Source organism: Geotrypetes seraphini, chromosome 7 (genome assembly GCF_902459505.1).
Source record: "Geotrypetes seraphini chromosome 7, aGeoSer1.1, whole genome shotgun sequence".
Taxonomy (NCBI): Eukaryota; Metazoa; Chordata; class Amphibia; order Gymnophiona; family Dermophiidae; genus Geotrypetes; species Geotrypetes seraphini.
The window spans coordinates 176527242-176547159 of NC_047090.1; the positions used below are offsets into that span (position 1 = coordinate 176527242).

A 19918-nucleotide genomic window follows, 5' to 3' on the forward strand; every position below is an offset into this window, starting at 1 on the left:
CTTTGTATCGTTAGTAAATTTAATTACCTCACTAACCACCCCCTTTTTTTAACTAAGCTGTGTTGAGCGCTAAATGCTCCAATACTGCTCTGATGCTCATAGAATTCCTATGAGCATTGGCCCAGCATCGAAGTATTTAGCGCTCCAGGCGGCGGTAGAAACCTCTACCGTAGCTCAGTAAAAAAAAAAAAAAAAAGGGGGGGTCAAAATTATTCCTCTCTTTCCAGATCATTTATAAATATATTAAAAAGCTGCAGTCCCTTCCATTGCCCCTGAGGACCACTATATGGTCCACTTTCACACCAAAGGTTATATCACGTGATAGTTAAGGGGCTCATTTTCAAAGTGTATGGACATCTCAAAAATATCCAAAAAAATCCAAATCACAATTTTCAAAAGCCAGAAATTGGACATTCAGTCCACAAAAAACAAAAACAGGATAACACACCACTAAAAAAAAGTGTTAAACAATCAAATGACAATGAGGGGAATTTTTAACAAGTTTAACTACACATACGGCCTCTTTTACAAAGCGGCTGAGCTGCGCTAACGGCCCTGAAGCCCATAGAGATTTAAAGGGCTTTGGGGCTGTTGCCGTGCGGCAGCCACTAGCGTGACTTTGTAAAAGAGGCGGATAGTCACACTGCTGGAATAAAATTATTATATAGACATTACTCAAACTTAAAAGGATAAAGACCTCAAGACACCCCTAAATGGCACATGAACATGCACTGCCTCTTAAAATGGGGTCACTTTAATCATGGGTCAAGAAAAACTCCTTGAATTCCATTAACAATAAAACAGCTTTATGAAGTCACACTTTGAAATCTTATCTACTATTATCTGAAAATCTCAATCCCAATGGGGACCAGTTTCACAATCAGCTTCATCAGGGGATCACAGTAAATAACTGCTTTCAAAACAACTTTCATCAATCCAAGTGCTTCATATCATGATTTGTTCCTCTCAATCTGTTCAACAATTTCAATCCGAGTTACAAAATATTAGGGCACAACTTGTGTCCCAACGATGCAACCTTATTGCCCAAGGCAAGAACAATTATGATACAGTTACTTTGGTTATATACTGCTGTCTGTTGTTAAAGGTATAATGAATGAGGGAAGTACTTATATTCAACCTGTTCACTTTTGATTTATTTGTAGACTTAGATAATAGCATAGTAACCTTATGCAAGGCCAGATAGATATGTAGCCGTCATAAATTTCCCCATATCTGTACGAGAAAAGAGGATTCTTATTATTGTGTTCATTTTCAATTTAACAAGAAAGATCATGACCCAGTTATGAGATGATAAATGGCCTAGCATTCTTCATCTATGTATTTTTATCATGAAGTGGCACAGGAGTGCTAACCAGGGCCTTTAAAAGTGTTCCACACAAACATCTAATAAATAAATTGAGTGCCCTTGGGATGGGTCCCAAAGTAATGGGATGAGTCAGGACCAATGGAGATCGCTCTGAGGAAAGGGGTGTTACCAGTGTTGTGCCTCAAGGTTCTGTTCTTTTAAATATTTTTATAAATTACCGTATTTTTCATTCCATTAGACACACTTCCCCCCACCCAAAAAAAAGTGGGTGGAAATAAGGGTGCATCTAATGGAGTGAATACGCAAAGTGACCCCCCCCCCCATTAACTTATTTTAATGTTGCTATCCTCCCTTTCTTGCCGGCCCTCTTCCTCCTCCTACCCCCCGCGCATTTTTATTTTTATTTTTTTTTTTACTTCTGGTGCCTCACTCGCTGCCAGGAGGGAGGGGATAGAGGTCTGCCTGCCTCCCTGCCTGCCCTGTACTACCCTGCCTGACCTCTCCCTGCCTACCACTAGACCACCAGAGGGGGAACAGGGTACAGAGCCTGGCAGGGAGGGAGGTTGGGTGCAGAGCCTGGCAGAGAGAATTTGGTTCAGAATGTTTTTTTCTTGTTTTCCTCTTCTTAAATTTAGGGTGCGTCTTTTGGTCAGGTGCATCTAATGGAGCAAAAAATACGGTATATTACAAAAAGGTTGTTGGGTAAGATCTGCCTCTTTTCGGATGATACCAAAATCTGCAATAGAGTAGAGTACACACGCCAGATGATGTGAATAACATGACGAAAACCCTGGCGAAGCTTGAAGAATGGTCTGAAATTTGGCAGCTAAAATTTAATGCTAAGAAATGCAAGGTCATTCATTTCGGCTGCAAAAACCAGAGGGAATGGTACAGTTTATGGGGTGAAGAACTTATGTGCACGACGGAAGAGTGGGACTTGGGTGCAATTGTATGTGATGATCTTAAGATGGCCAAACAGGTTGAAAAGGCGACGGCGAAAGCTAGAAGGATGCTAGGTTGCATATGGAAAGGTATGGCCAGTAGGAAAAAGGAGGTATTGATGCCTCTGTATAAGACTCTGGCGAGATCTCATTTAGAATATTGTGTATAACTCTGGAGGCCACACCTTCAAAAAGATATAAAAAGGATGGAGTCGGTCTAGAGTAAGGCTACTAAAATGGTGTGTGGTCTTTGTGATAAGGTGTATGGGGACAGACTTAAAGATCTCAATCTGTATACTTTGGAGGAAAGGCGGGAGAGGGGAGATATGATAGAGTCGTTTAAATACCTACGTAATGTAAATGTGCATGAGTCGAGTCTCTTTCATTTAAAAAGAAAACTGCAATGAGAGGGCATAGGATGAAGTTAAGAGGCGATAGGCTCAGGAGTAATCTAAGGGTGGTAGATGCGTGGAACAGTCTCCCGGAAGAGGTGATGGAAACAGATACTGTGTCTGAATTCAAGAGGGTCTGGGATAGGCATATGGATTCTCTGAGAGAGAAAGAGATAATGGTTACTACGAATCGGCAGACTAGATAGACCATTTGGCTTTTATCTGCAATCATGTTTCTAGGTTTTATTACGTGGGTAGTGTGTGGGTCAAAGTCCAATCTTGACAGCCCCACCAATTTCACTTTTGGCTGGGTGCTAAACTCTCACCTTGTACCTACTAGCCCACCTGATCCTAGCATGCCACATTAACCACTATTACCTGCTGCATATCGCTTCCTTTTCTCCACCCCAGACATACAGGAAGCAAGTGGAGGGAGAGCAGACTACACTTATCTAACTGATGACCTAGCTTGGGTGCAGGCACGGTAGCAGACAAATGCTCTACTGGCATGATATGAATTAACTGCAGCATGTGATAAGAATAGCCTTACTGGATCAGACCAATGGTCCATCAAGCCCAGTAGCCCATTCTCACGGTGGCCAATCCAGGTCACTAGTACCTGGCCAAAACCCAAGGTGTAGCAATATTCCATGCTACCGATACAGGGCAAGCAGTGGCTTCCTCCATGTCTTTCTCAATAACAGACCATGGACTTTTCCTCCAGGAACTTGTCCAAACCTTTCTTAAAATCACCTACACTATCCACTCTTACCACATCCTCTTGCAACCCGTTCCAGAGCTTAACTATTCTCAGAGTGAAAAAAAATTTCCTCCTATTGGTTTTAAAAGTATTTCCGTGTAACTTCACCAAATGTCTCCTAGTCTTTGTAATTTTTGACGGAATGAAAAATAGATCCACTTGTACCCGTTTTATTCCACTCACCTCTTTAACCAGACACACTAGAAATTAATGAAGGAAGAGCGTGAAATATGATCACCTCAGACCCTTAAGAGTGCAAATCCAAGACAGTGCTATAGGAATATGTAAGGTAGTGTCCATAGCTCTCTCTGTGGGACCCACTGGCAGTCTCCAGGTGAGTCTATTCCCAAGGAGGGGGGGAGGGAAATCAATCCTGGACTCAGTCTATCCTCCAGGAATCTGGGCCTATGCTGAGCTTCTCAAATCGAGACTTACAACCCAAAATGGAAATTGCAAAACCTGCATTTCTGGGTGGGGAAACTGGGTCACAACTGCTCCACAGGACATCAATTATCCTGTATCAATTGGGGGGTGGGGGTAGCATACTTTCAATGGCTACACAAGAGATATGCCTATTTCCCCTCTGAGAGCATAACATAAGAACAGTCTTACTGGGTCAGACCAAGAGTCCATCTAGCCCAGTATCCCATTTTCATGGAGGCCAATCCAACTCGCAATTATCTTGCAAAAACCCAAATAGTAGCAGCATTCCATATCACCAATTCAGGGCAAGCAGTGGCTTCCTCCATGTCTGTCTCAACAGCAGACTTTTCCTACAGGAACTCGTCCAAACCTTTTTTAAAGCCAGCTACATTAACCGCTCTCACCACATCCTCTGGCAATGCATTCCAGAGCTTAACTATTCTCTTAGTGAAAAAAAAATTTCCTCCTATTGGTTTTAAAAGTATTACTTTATCGAGTCTCCCCTAATCTTTGTAAATCTTGATGCAGTACCCATTCTATACCACTCAGGATTCTGTAGACGTCAATCATATCTCCCCTCAGCCGTCTCTTTTTCGAGCTGAAGAGCCCGCTTTAGTCTTTTCTCATACAAGAGGAATTCCATCCCCTTTATCATCTTGGTCTCTCCTCTGAACTTTTTCTAGCGCTGCTATATGTTTTTTGAGTTAAGGAGACTAGAATTGAACACAATGCTCGAGGTGAGGTCGCACCATTGAGTGATAGAGGCATTATAACATTCTTAGTCTTGTTTCCATCCCTTTTCTAATAATTCCTAGCATCTTGTTTGCTTTTTTTTTAAGATCTAAAACTATCTTTATAAAAGGAACCTACAGTTTAGCTTTTATCTCCCAAATTAGCAAAGCTCAGAGCAAAATGTACTCTTACCCAGAGAAATATCCTGTCTGTCTCCTGTCTGGAAAATTGTTGGGTTTAAAAATACTTGTTGCCTACACAATTTTTTTTTTTTTTTTAGAACTCACCAACTCACACGAGAAAATGTTTGCACGCACCTAAACAATCCTTACAGAGAGCATTGGTTATGTCTTCAGAAAGGCTAGTGAGCACTAGCCCACAGCCTTCTCAAGAGCAGTCTCCTCATAGTTACTGCACGAGGCCACATGTCTGTACCCAGAGAAATACTGAGGAGCCAAAGGCAGCACCACTGTTCAATAAGAGGAATAGAGCGAGCTCTACTCTTTTTTTCTCAGCCTCCATCTGTTGACAAGGGGATGCAATCCAAACAGGTCTGGTACAAGCAATAAGGAAACAAACATTCTCAGGTCCTTTAATTGGGTCAGAAAGAACTTAAAAAAAGGAAACCCCTAAAAGCAATGACATTCTTACATTTACCATTTTTAAAGCGCAGAAAGGTGTACACGGCATTGTACATGTGCATTTAACATGTAATAGATGGTCCAAGCTCAGAAAAGCTTACAAGGAGAGTGTGTGGCGGAATGGTTCAACCCATGCTGCTCCTTGTGACCCTGGGCAAGTCACTTAATCCCCCCATTGCCCCAGGTACATTAGATAGATTGTGAGCCTGCTGGGACAGAGGGAAAAATGCTCGAGTACTTGAATAAATTCATGTATACCATTTTGATAAGGGGGGTGCCCCAGGCACCAACTTCCTCAAGGCACTGGCACCCTTCTTCCTCCCCACGCCACGTGCATGTATGTCCCTTCCATTTCCCTGTACCTTTTTAACTATGGCGTGAGCAGCCACCAACTTGCTGCCCGTGTCAGCGTCAGCACTCTTTCTTATGTCACTTCCAGGACCTGCGCCTAGGAAGTGATATCAGAGAGAGCACCGAAGCCAATGTGGGCCGTAAATTGGTGGTTGCTCGCACCAACGTTAAAAAGGTACGGGGAAGATGGGCACCGCTCAACCTCGCGACGCCACTGAGAAAACGGTATAGAAAATTAAATAAATAAATCTAGTTTAGACAGATAAACAATACACACAGGGGTTGGGGAGTTTCTCATAAAGGAGAATGGTAAGATGGGCATAAGTATCTTGTGCAGGGATCTCAAAGTCCCTCTTTGAGGGCTGCAATCCAGTCAGGTTTTCAGGATTTCCCCAATGAATATGCATTGAAAGCAGTGCATCAACGCATATTCATTGGGGAACTCCTGAAAACCCGACTAGATTGCGGCCCTCAAGGAGGGGCTTTGAGACCCCTGATCTTGTGGGCGTTAGGAGCTAAAATCAGCCTTGAAAAACTAAGCTTTTAGCTTAGATTTGAACACTGCTAGTGATGGAGATTGACTCAGACAGTCTGTTCCAGGTATATGAGCATTGACAACTGGCTGCTTCCTCCAGCCAGAGGTTAAGGCCTCCTTCTACTGTAAAGCTGTGGCAGATCCAGTCCTTGGAATGGGAACAGCCCAGCTGTAGGCTAGTGCTCCCTAAATTAAGAACTTCAGGAAATATGTAAAGAGAGGACAGAAGCAACTTCCTCTGGCCCCACATGGCCTCAAACCTTGGCACGCACAGAGTGGCTGCTTCGAGTAGGGACTGGCTACATATCTCTGCACAGTGCTGCGTACGTCTAGTACCGCTATAGAAATACAGTAAAACCTTAGATTGTGAGTAACTTGGTGTGCAAGTGTTTTGCAAGACGAGCAAAACATTTTATAAAATTTTAACTTGATCAACGAGCGTTGTCTTGCAATACGAGAATGTCGATGCGCACCACACACATGTACAAACATATACGCGTCGCATTGCTGAGCGCAGCTGAATGCAGCGCAAGCATTGCAACTGAGAACAATATAAACATGACACAAGCACACACAACAGTACAGTATTTTGTATTAAAACTTTTTTTGGGTTGTGAAACGAATCATCTGAGTTTCCATTATTTCCTATGGGGAAATTTGCTTCGATTTCTCTTTTTTTTCCTTTCCTATTTAAAAAAAGTTCTCTTCATAGTTTTGATTGAAATATATTGTAAACTGCTTTGATCTTTTTGTGGCTGTATATGCAGTATATAAAGATTTTAATAAACATTCGAGGGCTGTTCAAAAAATATCAGACCTTTGTTCATAAAAAATACTCATATTCAGATACAACAATCTTATACTAATCTCCTTCAAAATAGCCCCCTTGGGCTGCCACACACTTCTTCCAATGGTTCTGCCACTGTTGGAAGCAGCGCTGAATGCCTCTTTTGAGATTCCTCGCAACTGGTCCGTCGCATTCTGCATGATGTCTTCTCTTGACTGAAATCTGGTCTCTTTCAGGGGCATTTTCAGCTTGGGGAAAAGCCAGAAGTCACACGGAGCCATGTTGGGAGAGTAGGGAGTCTGAGGAATCACAGGTGTGTTGTGTTTGGCCAGGAAACACTGTATTAAATCTGAAGGATGGGCAGGTGCATTATTGTGATGGAACTGCCAATTGCCCGCTGCCCACAGGTCCGGCCATTTGCGTCTCACAGCATTACAAAGGCGACGCAGAACCTCTTGGTAATACCCTTTGGTGATTCGATGATCCTGCATCACCAGGGTCCTCACTTGGTCAATGACGATCTCATTTCTGGATGTTAAGAACCTACCAGAACATGCTTCACTCTCCACCGATGTGCGGCCATCTCTGAAGCGGTTGTACCACTCCTTTATCTGTGTGGTGCCCATTGCTTTGTCCCCAAAGGCCTGTTGAATCTTGCGGATCGTTTCCGCTTGGGAATCGCCAAGCTTTACAAAAAATTTAACGCAGTAGCATTCAACTTTTTTCTGTCATTTTGTCAAAAATGAAAATTGGACGGCGCTTACACCGACTCCCTCATCAGCAGTCTGACGGCAACCGACAGCTTCTGTAGGCGGGGAAAAAAATTCAAGCATGTGCACCAAACCACACCTCCTTAGCTTTATTTGTTTCCGCATGAAAACTTAAGGTCCGATACTTTTTGAACAGCCTTAGTATACCAGAGCTTTGGATTACAAGCATGCTTCCAGAACAAATTATGCTCACAAACTAAGATTTTACTGTAATGCACAGCAGCAGTAGGAACTCCCAGCAATTAGTTTAGGTTGTTGCATGCATGCTCAGCGAAGGTTAAAAGGCGGCACACCTCCTTACTTTAGCTTTACTCCTTACTAAGAAGCCTGCCCTTGTCCAAACACCGAAAAAAACCGTGTTGGCCAACAGTAATACCATATCTAGTGTGACCATATGGCTCCAGAAAAAAGGGGACGGATTGAGATATCCGGGTTTTACTTCCATTGAAAGCAATGGAAGTAAGGAGAACAGATTGAGGGTTGCTTTCAATGGAAGTAAAACCCGGATGTCTCAATCCGTCCCCTTTTTTCTGGAGCCATATGGTCACACTAAACTGTCCATATCCCAACTGTAATGGCAAAAGCTCTCTGCAGGAACCCTGACCCCACGCCCAGCCAGCACAGAGCACCGCTCACATTGGCAATAGGCCTAAGACCAACACAAACGTATTACTGCACCTACCTACAACTTAACGTACTGCTCCAGCCATAACATTGCACTCGACCGCTGGAACCTTCCCTTAGCTCAACTCCAAAGTCCCCCCCCCCCAACCGCACTTTGCAACGGTATTTACCAGAGATTCCTTCCGAACTCCAGGTGAAGTTCCCCACCGCTAATTTTAACTGGTCAGGGGCACGCAAGCGCCGACCAATCGAATACTCCCGGGCGGTTGCAGCCCGAGCAATCGCGGAGCGGCAGAGGCGGGGCTCCCGAACAGCTGAGGACTGTTTACAGACAGGCTTGGGGAGGCGACTACGGAATCTCCGATAGGTTGCGGGCGCGAGGCTCGGCTTCCCACGCGCTGCCCTAATGGAGGGGGAGTGGGGGGACCTGGGCATGCGGCAGCAGAGGCCAGTCTCGGAGGCTCGGCCCCTCCCCCTCAGTCCTCCCCGCCTTTTGTTTACAGAATGTCTTCAGCCGACCAACGAGGAAACGGCACGGTCCGGGCGCGGGGTGGAGCTTTGCGGTTGGTTGCGCCGTATGGTAATTGATCCTGTGGCGCGGACGCGGCGCTGGGAACGGAAGAGTGGAGGGGGGAGGGGGCGAAAGCAACGAAAGAGAGTGAGGGGGGTAAAAAAAAAAAAAAATCAACGGAAGGAACAGGTGCTGTCGCCTGCATTGCGGCCCAGCCCCCCCCCCCCTGAGCGTGGAAGTTTTGCGCGATGTAGCTTCCAGTGCTGGGAAGGCATATTTTTAAATAAAGTGCTGTCATTCGCCGCACGACAAAAACAACTACTACTGTTACTACGAGTACTACTGTTGACACTAGAGCAGCGCTCGGCGGCGGGTGACGGAGGAGAGCAGCCGGAGTCGTCTTTGCCGGTCGAGAGGCATTTCTCGTCTTGGGGGTGTGAAGGAGAAGAAAAGGGGGCGGGGGGGGGACCACCACCACCACCACCACAAACATGGAGGGTCCTTCCCGCGGAGGTGACCTGCTCACTGTGAAGCACGAGCTCAAGAACGGTGAGTGCCGACGCCTGACGCTCTTCCCGCGCGCGATGCGGCGGCGCGAGAAGGGCTCGAGCTCAGCGCGGGCTGTCGCTGTCCACCACAGGCGGCTTGGCGGCTCTTCCCTACCCTTCATTTGGGGGATGGGGGGGTTTCCCCAGAGGGCTATTATTATTTTTGCGTTGTTGTTGCAGTTCTCTTTAAATTTCAGGGGGGGGGGGGGAGGAGGACGCGTTTTGATCGTCTCGCTTTTAAAATGTTTGTTTTTCTATTGAGCTAGTGTTTGAGGAAAGCCATCATCAGCTGATAGGCCTGTCAGAGAGAGACAGGTTCTGCGTGTGCCGGAAGGGGCCATGCATGTTTTACGATGTTTCTCCAGCTCATGCCCGTGTCAAAGTTTTATTTTATTTTATTTTTTTGCTTCTACACGTCCAAAAATGCGTAAACAGTTTCTCTTGCTCTTGTTAGAAATGCAAGTTATTATGTTGGTTTTCCAAACTAGGATGGTAAAATGATCCAGCAAAGCGTTCCATTATTGTTGACGTCCCAAAAGTTTCGGTCTTTTTCCTGTTTTGCAAGATGAGTGGAATTTTAGCTAAGAACAAAACATGATTTAGTATTATTCCCAGACGTTGCGCTTTCTGCATGGCGGTGCCTCCAGGGTTAATCGCAGGGAGATTTGTTGCCAAGCTGCCAACATTTTACATGCGTTAGATAACAAACGGTAATATGGAGAACACAAATGCGGAAGATTTCATGTTTTTTAGTTCCCCCTTTTTTTTTTTTTTTTTTTTTTAGTCTTGTGTTCAAGAAGAGTCTATGGTACCATGCACCTTGGGATAAGTTTGGATGGGAGGGAGAGCACATGTTTTGTCCAGTGATGGTGGATGGGCTGGCCTTTTGGGAGGGGGTGCTGAAAAGTTCTCAGCCTATCCAAGAAGAGAATGACTGGATAAGGTTCAGTCAATGATCTGAAACAATGTCAAAAAAACATAGAATTTCGTTTATGCAGATTGACACCTAATGAAATAAGATAGTGCTCTTTTCAGCTACAGTGGCAAAATAAAGCTCAGAATTTAGGAAGGTGGTTGGTTGGACTGAGAACTTTTTAACACCCCTTCCTATTGTTCAAGACTTGTAAGCTTGCATAGTAATCAAAGGCAGTGGTTTATTTTAATTTATTTATTTACTTGGATTAACTGCCTTTTCATGAAGATTCACCCAAGTATTTTCCCTATCTGTTCCTACAGGCTCAATGTAACAGTTATTCAACCTGTTTTCAATAAAGAAAACATAAAAAATATGGATAAAGATCTCAAGACCAGAAAACTTGATTAATCTAATTTAAGATTTGTGGATTGCTCTATGCCTATAAAGGATCAAGGTGATTTACAAAGTTTAGATCACGGGGAGCTTACAAAGAACAAAAGTTATCAAAGACAATGAACGTTCAGTTAAGCAATGAAATTTAAAAAAAAAAACCCTCATGATTCTACAGAGCTGATTAAAGCATACTTAGTATAGAATACCATTTGCAGAATGTTATGAGATAATGCCATAGCTAATGAATGGAAACGGTTCTATATATATGGTAAATCCCAGTTAACCGGTATTCAACCCCCCCCCAAAAAAAAAAAAATGGCTGGCAAGAAAAAAAAATTCTCATCCAAGCATTGAAGCAGCAGCAGCCAGTCCTGACCCAACAACCCCCTCCCCCCCTTCCTAAAGCCCCTGAAGCATTTTGAGCCAATCAACACCTTTGGCCCCTCCCACTGCATCCCAAGATGCAGTGAGAGAGGGAAGACCCAGTCATTACAGCACAAGTGGCCCTGTAGGCAGGAATGAGTGAGCTTCCCTCCTGCCATTTGCTTTTCCAAAGGTACCGGGGGTTGGGGTTCCGAGGGACCCAGGATTGGGGGGGGGGAGGGGAGGGGGACGTAGGGGAGGGGCTGAGATATCTGGGGAGGTACGGGATGTGAGGATGTCAGGGGAAAGAGTGTAGGGCTCTGTGACTCAGCTGATCCTGGCAGGGGGAATCCCTCTCAGCTGAGCAGCCAGGAATCCCCCAAAATGGTTCAGCAGATGGAGATTCCTTTTGCGGCAATCAGACAAGGTAGTTAGTGGGTACATCTACAAAACTTGCTTTATTGCGTGGACATATTTATTTTTGAAAATGGGCAAAAAAGGTAGACGTCCTAAAGACAAAAACTTTTACCTTCCTCATTTTCAAAAATAGAAGATAGACAGCTTTGAAAATGGACAATTTTCCTGCTGGGTTTCTGAACCTCAGACTTGGGCACATTTTTGATTATGCCCCTCTAAGGCAGTAAGTTCAGTAAGAGGCAGTGTAATTTTAGATTTTAAAACTTTTAGTGTTCAAAAACAATTTCATCATTTTGGTCAATAGTGCAGGAAAGCAATATGTCTGTGTTTTGGGAAAAAAAATATTCTGTCAGGAGTCTCAAAGCACTAATAATGTTGAACTGAAAACATGTATCAAAGCAGAAAATCATGAAACCATGGCAAGTTTTTGCATGGTGCAACAAAGAGTCAGCTGCAGTGACAGCTAGATTTCCCATGTTGGCTTGTTACAGTATTTCTTTTATGAATATGTATCTGAATTGCCCACTTTGCAAAGTACAGTACTGAAATATATTAGGTTTATAATTTGAGATTAATATATCAAAAATTTGTTCACAGTTGGTATAAAAATGTTGATGCTATATTATCACCCTCTCACTAGCTTGTTCTTTGCCTTGTAATAAGCAACATTCCTGCTGGGCATTCCGAAGCAGCATTGTTTCTCCATCATCATTCACAGAAATGGTTAAATAATGGTTAGTGTCAGGGAACCACAGTATGACCTCATAGTTACTAGGAAAGGCTGAAAAGAGTGTTTTATAAGAAACATCTTTGAGGAGCCTTTTATTGCATTAATGGCCAATTAATGTTCTATTGCTTTCATCCTTAAATTTAAAATTCATAATTGTGAGCTCTGCTTTCCAGTGTCAAAACTTTTGGACTAAATTACTAATATACATTATTTGTAAATATGCATTAGTTGTAAATAAGTTTTTCTTGCAAAGTGTTTGACACATTAAGCTTAACAGTAAGTTAAACCAGAATATAGAACATTACTATTAGGAGATTCAGAACTCTTGAACCAAAATCTTCTTTAATGCAGTAATCAAACAAGAAAAATAACAGTTCAGATGTGCTGGACAAGTTATTGCATTGCAAACGGGGTTTCTTCATGCATGGGAAGCTGGGAGCCTTCAGCAGCATGCTGAGTAGTAATGTTTATACTTTTTTCACTGGTAAAATCTTGATGGAATCACAATGGATTTAATAAGAACATAAGTTGCCATACTGAAACAGACCCTGGATGTTGTGAATAACATGAAGAAAGACCTAGCGAAGCTTGAAGAATGGTCTAAATTTTGGCAGCTAAGATATGTAAGGTCATGCATTTGGGCTGCAAAACCCCGAGAGAACGGTACAGTTTAGGGGTGAAGAACTTATGTGTATGTCAGAAGAGTGGGACTTGGGTATGATTGTATGTGATGATCTTAAAAGTGGCCAAACAGATTGAAAAAGTAATGGTAAAAGCTAGAAGGATGTTAGGGTGCAAAGGAAGAGATATGGCCAGTAGGAAAAAGGAGGTACTGATACCCCTGTATAAGATTCTGGTGAGACCTCATTTAGAAAATTGTGTACAATTCTGGAGACCGCACCTTCAAAAAGATATAAAAGAGATGGAGTTGGTCTAGTGCAGGGGTGCCCAAAAGATTAATCACGATTGACCAGTCGAGACTCGCATTGCCTTTGCTTTCTGTTCTCCCTGCTTCCCAAATGCCAGGCCCGGCGTGTACAAGCGCTGGGCCCACAGCCTTCTTCTCCCCCCCCCCCCATCAATTCTGACATCAGAGAGGAAGTTCTGGACCAGCCAATCGCTGCCTGGCTGGCCTGGAACTTCCTCTCTGATGTCAGAATTGACATGGAGGGGGGAGGCTGTGGGCCCGGTGCTTGTACGCACCTGTCCTGGCGTCGGGGATGCTGGGAGAAATCAGCAGCGGTGGCTTGGGTGGAGGCAGGGAGCGAAAGAGAGAGAAAGAAAGTAAGGGGGGCAGGGAGAAAGAGAGGGAGGCGGAAATTTTGGGTTGGATAGTATTGCCTTATATTGGCTTTTCCTATTAACCGCAGGCAGCAGCATAAGCTAGTTATTTGAGCTGCAGTTTTCAATAGAATGTGGTGAATTTTTGTGGATTTTGTACGATTTGATTATAAAAAGACTCCTGATGCAGGCCCTTTGTGGGTCGAAACACGATTGTGTCAAGTCCATCACAATAAAAGAGACTGAACACCAATTGGTCACCTTTGTTGTTGTGTTGCTATCTGGTGTATTTGCCGTTGTGAAAATTCAATAAAACTTTTTAAAAGAAAAATTAAAGAAAGAAAGGGGAGGGGGCAGAGAGAAAGAAAGAAAGGGGAGGGGGCAGGGAGAGAGGAAGAAAAAGTTGGACTCACGGAGGGACAGAGAGAGATGTTGGTTGGGGAATGGAATGAGGTCTGGAGGCAGAAAGAAAGAAATATTGGATTTACAGTTAGAAGAAGGAAGTGCAACCAGAGACTCATGAAATCACCAGACAGCAAAGGTAGGAAAAATGACTTTATTTTCGATTCAGTGATCAAAATGTGTCTAAATTTATATCTGCTGTCTATATTTTGCACTATGGCCCCCTTTTACTAACCGCAATAGCAGTTTTTAGCATAGGGAACCTATGAGCGTTGGGACCAGTACGGGGCATTCAGCGCAGTTCCTTGTGCTAAAAACTGCTTTCGCGGTTTAATAAAAGAGAAGGGTATATTTGTCTATTTTTGTGTAGTTGTTACTGAGGTGACATTGCATATTTTAAAGTCATCTGCCTTGACCTCTTTGAAAAAAAACCCCAAATATAAATGCTGTTTAACATTTTCTCTGAGTACAGTGTGCTTTGTGTGTTTTTAAATTTTATTGTTGGTAGATCATTTTGACTTGGTCATTTTAAAAGTAGCTCGCAAACCAAGAAAGTGTGGGTACCCCTGGTCTAGAGGAAGGGTACTAAAATATTGTGTGGTCTTCATCATAAGGCGTATGGGGACAGACTTAAAGATCTCAGTATATATACTTTGGAGAAAAGGCGGGAGAGGGGAGATGTGGTAGGGACATTTAAATACCTACATAGTGTAAATGTGCATGAGTCGAATCTCTTTCATTTGAAAGGAAGCTCTGGAATGAAAGGGCATAAGATTAAGTTAAGAGGTGATAAGCTCAGGAGTAATCTAAGGAAATATGTTTTTTTACAGAAAGGGTAGTAGATGCGTGGAACAGTCTCCTGGAAGAAGTGGTGGAGATGAAAACTTTGTCTAAATTCAAGAAGGCGTGGGATACATACATGAGATCCTTTAGAGAGAAGAAGAGATAATGGTTACTGCAGATGGGCAGACTAGATGGGCCATTTGGCCTTATCTGCCATCATGTTTTTGTTTCTAAGCCCAGTATCCTATTTCCAACCATGACCAACCTAGACCACGAGTACCTGGCAAGATCCCAAAGAATAAAATTGAATTTATGCTTCTTATGAGAGGAATAAGTAGTGAAGCAGTGGATTTTTCCAAGTCCATCTTAATAATGGCTTATGGACTTCTAGGAAATTATCCAACCCTTTTTTAAACCCTGTTAAGCTAACTGTTTTCACCACATAGGAACATAAGAATAGCCATACTGGGTCAGACCAATGGTTCATCTAGCCCAGTATCCTGTTTCTATAGTGGCCAAGCCAGATCACAAGTATCTGGCAAAAACCCAATGGTAGCATTCTCTGACAATTAATTCTAGAGTTTAATTACATTGAGGGTCTTTTACTAAGGCGTGCTAGCCGATTTGCCCCCTCTTCTGTTAAACTATGCTAGTAGTTTTTAGTGCAGAGAGCCGTGCCGAATGGCCCGCACAGCTCCCAACACTCTTAGGAACTCTTTGAGCATTGGGAGCAGCGCAGGCCATTTAGCTCGGCTCCCCGCACTAAAAAACTGCTAGCACCATTTAATAGAAGAGGCCCTTAGTGAAGAAATATTTTCTCCAGTTTGTTTTAAATCTGCTACTTACTAACTGCATTGCATGCCCCCTAGTCCTAGTAGTTTTAGAAAGGGGAAATTTAGCTGTTGCACTCCACTTATGATAGAGGTCTATAAAATACTTTCTCCCCTGAGCTGTCACTTCTCTAAGCTGAAGAGCCTTAGCCACGTTAGCCTTTCCTCACAGGGAAGTCATCCCAAACCCTTTATTATTTTTGTCCTTCTCTGTAGATTAGAACATAAGAATAGCCATACTGGGCAGAGCAATAGTCCATCTAGCCCAATCTTTAGTTCCTCATCAGTTTTCGAATACAGTTCACTGACCTACAAGTGCACTCACTCTGCAACTTCTCAATATTTCTCCACATGTATCTCCCCGTATGTTCCCCCCCCCCCCCCCCTAGGAACTCCATCGGGCGAGTCCCTCATATCCGTACCCTTCTCCTCCACTGCCAACTCCAGACTCTGTCCCTTTTACCTTGCATGCATATGCAATGGAACAGACTGCCTGAGTCATTACATCAGGCTCTGTCTCTAATAGTATTCAAATCCAAGCTAAATGCTCACTTTTTTGAGGCTGCTTTCAACTCCTAAATCTCACTCACCGTAAAATTACCTATGTCCATCCTATCAATCTCTCTACAAGAAGCTCCCCAACCCTTATATGTCCAGCCTGTCTGTCCAAATTAGATTGTAAGCTCTTCTGAGCAGGGACCATCTATTACTTAAATGTACAGTGATGCGTATGCCTTTTAGCGCTACAGGAATGATAAATAGTAGAAATATTTGTTCTGACCAATCCAGTACTTGGTAGAAACCCAAATAGTAGCAACATTCCATGCTACTAATCTCAGGGCAAGCGATGGTTTCCCCTCATTAGCAGACTATGGACTTTTCTTCCAGAAACTTGTCTAAACCATTTTATAAACCCAGCTACTCTAATTGTTGTTACCATACCCTCTGATAACAAGTTGCAGAGCTTAACTATTTTTCAAGTGAAAGTCTAGTAGCTATAAATGGAACTGAAGTAAAACTCACACAGAATTGTAAACTAGCACTCTCCTATACCTTACTTACATTTCTACTCCATCCACATCCCTTACTCCTTGTATATAGACCATAATTCATTCCTGCACCATGCACTAACCACCTGCAACTGTATCTACACCCCGCAGAATGCATCTAGTATGTAACCCTGTAATTACAATCACACACCACTGAATGTATCAAGTATGTAACTCTGTAACCTATCTGGTATTAGATATGTAATTTTGTAACTCGTTCTGAGCTCTTCTGTGAAGATGGGCTATAAAACCAATCAGCCAAATAAACCAAATAATAACCAACCAACCAAATAATAAATATTTGTTTCAAATGATTTCTTGTGCAATAGGATGGTAGTCTTGACCAGCAGATAAACCCCTCATCAGCCATGAGGATTGAAGAGAGCCCACTATTTTGTTTTCATTCTCCAGCTCCTGTGATGGGAGCGTGATGCTGGGATTAAGCTCCACCCCATCAGTCATACTCTCCTACAAGCAAGGAGTAGGGAGCCTGTCTGTTCTGGTCGAGTTTAATTTTTATTTGGTGGGGTTTTTTTTATCCAGTCAGAGGCTTTCGTTACAGATCAAACGTATCATGTAAAATGCTTATGGCAAACTCTGCTGGGTTAGAAGACTTAAACCCTACCTCACCCACCAAGCAATGTCCAATAATATAATCCTTGGTACTCTCAGTCTTTGACTACTGCAATGCAATCCTGCTGGGCATTCCGAAGTACATGATTAAGCAGATTCAAATGGTACAAAATGTAGCATCAAGATTTCTGCTGGGAAAATCAAGGCAGATGAGTGCCACCCTACCACTGAAAGAGTTACACTGGCTCCTGATTGGTTGATTAGCAAGGTGAAATTTAAGATCTTGTTGCTGACACACAAAATTATTCATCTCTCAGAACCACAATATCTAGCAGCCAGACTATATTACCATACACCAGCACGTGCCCTGAGCTTACCCTCCTTCAGAGACATCAAATACAAAAGCGCCAGGACAAGAATGTTCTCAGTAATGGCTCCAAGGTGCTGGAACTCCCTTCTGAAGAAATTACATACAGAGAAAGACACTGGAAAGTTTAAGAAAGGGATACAGACCATCCTTTTCACAGACTACTTTAACTAATCATGCAACATAGATGAAATAGCTTGTTAGTCCCTATTGGGAATACAATAGGGTGAACACAGTGAGATACCCAGAATTGTGGAGGTTATGATAAACAGAAGATAAGTAGAACTATCAAGATGAATGTAAATCTAAAATGAACACAGAAAACGATACAGGTATTAGGTGTGCAAATAAATAGGACTTAGTATGAACATAGTACTATATATACTGTGTATATATGTAGGATGATTGATTATGGTATAAATGTGTCTGTATTATATGCATAACTTTCAGAATACTTTATTGAAAACCACCTTCACAGAAGCTCATGTAAACTGCTCTGAATTGACTCCCCAGTCATTAATAGTGGTATAGAAGCTTTCAATAAACAACATGCTGAATGAAAGCAGGGAGGAGAGAGAGAGGAGACACATGTTAAATGGAAGCAGGGAGAAGAGAGGGAAGATGCTGGATGAGGGAAGGGGATGCAGTTAGTGAGAATAGGAGCCAGAGAGCCAGTGTAAGTGGCAAGATGTAAGTAGACATAATAAACAGAGGGAAATGGAGGATTGGATAGTAAGAAAATATTAAATGGACTGAGGCAGAAAATAAATTGAAGAAAACTGAAAGGAAAAGGAGGAGAGAAAATTGTCAAATGGACAGGAAACCTTGGCAAGACGAGGAAAGCAGAAACCAGAGACTGGTACCATCACAACTGAAAAAAGTAAATAGCAAGACAATAAAGGTACAAGAAAAGAATTTTATTTTTAGTTTAAGATAAAATAGTGTAGTAGCTGTGTTAATAAATGTTAATAAGTAAATAAAGAAAATGGAAATAAGGTGTTATATCTGTCTTTATATTTTGCACAGTACAAGGGGACATGCATTGCTTTCTCTTTCTCTGATGTTGCACTGTATGAAGAGTCCGGATTCTTGAGTGTTCAGTTTAGTTTTTATTTGGTTGAGACCAAGAATCACCTGACATCAACTTTAAAGCAAATCGAATCATGGATGGCCGAATTCAAACTCAAACTCAACTCAGAAAAAACAAAATTCTTTCTGACGAGTCCAAATGACAAAATCAAAGATTCTTAAATTTCCTTGAATGGTCAGATCTTTCCTGTTGTTGATTCCATAAAAATTCTGGGAGTGACGCTGGACCGCTACCTCACTCTAGATGTTCACACAGAGTTACTGTTTAGAAAAGGCTTCTCGACATTATGGAAACTAAGAACCATCAGAAAGTACTTTCATGCAGCATCATTCCATTTACTGGTGCAGTCTTCCATTTTAAGCCTGCTTGACTATTGTAACATCATTTATCTGGGGTCTTTCAAGAAAACCATTCAAAGACTCCGAATCATACAAAATTTGGCAGTTCGACTGATTTTTGGTATAAAAAAATGGGAACATATAACCCCCTACTATCAAAAACTTCACTGGCTGCCCCTAGAAGCAAGAGTGCCCCTAGAAGCAAGAGTGTTGTTCAAATTTGTCTGTCTATGTTTCAAACCCATTCAAGGTTTGGCTCCCATATACATAAGAATATAAGAATTGCTGTGGCTGGGTCAGACCAGTGGTCCATTGTGCCCAGCAGTCCACTCCCACGGCGGTCCCTAGGTCAAAGACCAGCGCCCTAACCGAGACCAGCCCTACCTGCGTACGTTTCAGTTCCGTAGGGACTTGTCTAACTTTGTCTTGAATCCCTGGAGGGTGTTTTCCCCTACGACAGCCTCCAGAAGAGTATTCCAGTTTTCCACCACTCTGGGTGAAAAATAACTTCCTTACGTTTGTACGGAATCTATCCCCTTTTAACTTTAGAGAATGCATTCTCGTTCTCCCTACCTTGGAGAGAGTGAACAACCTGTCTTTAAATCTATTCCCTTCATTATCTTGAAGGTTTCAATCATGTCCCTTCTCAGTCTCCTCTTTTCAAGGGAGAAGAAGCCCAGTTTCTCTAATCTCTCACTGTACGACAACTCCTCCAGCCCCTTAACCATTTTAGTCGTTCTTCTCTGGACCCTTTCGAGTAGTACTGTGTCCTTCTTCAAGTACGGTGACCAGTGCTGGATGCAGTATTCCAGGTGAGGTCATACCATGACCCAGTACAGTGGCATGATAACCTTCATTGATCTGTTCGTGATCCCCTTCTTACTCATTCCAAGCATTCTGTTTGTCCTTTTCGCTGCCGCCGCACATTGCACAGACAGCTTCATCGACTTGTCGACCAGTACTCCCAAGTCTCTTTCCTGGGGTGTCTCTCCAAGTACTGCACCAGACATCCTGTATTCGTGTACAAGATTTTTGTTACCAATA

The 19918-nt window shown here is 42.9% G+C and overlaps 2 protein-coding genes across 7 annotated transcripts in view; one reads left to right on the top strand and one right to left on the bottom strand.

Moving 5' to 3' along the window:
• The window catches only part of DGLUCY (D-glutamate cyclase), a 125920-nt gene extending 117183 nt beyond the window's left edge, over window positions 1–8737 (bottom strand). For 3 of the 4 annotated variants that reach the window (XM_033951029.1, XM_033951028.1, XM_033951026.1), the window contains exon 1: window positions 8342–8452. The gene's annotated coding sequence lies outside the window, so the exon portion shown is untranslated. The other variant, XM_033951027.1, reaches the window with a different exon arrangement.
• A 230-nt stretch (window positions 8738–8967) lies between these two features.
• RPS6KA5 (ribosomal protein S6 kinase A5) overlaps window positions 8968–19918 on the top strand; it is a 153854-nt gene continuing 142903 nt past the window's right edge. For all 3 annotated transcript variants that reach the window (XM_033951033.1, XM_033951035.1, XM_033951034.1), the window contains exon 1: window positions 8968–9343. In XM_033951033.1, the coding sequence (XP_033806924.1) occupies window positions 9286–9343 (58 nt within the window). In that variant the 5' untranslated portion in view covers window positions 8968–9285. The remainder of the gene's footprint in view (window positions 9344–19918) is intronic.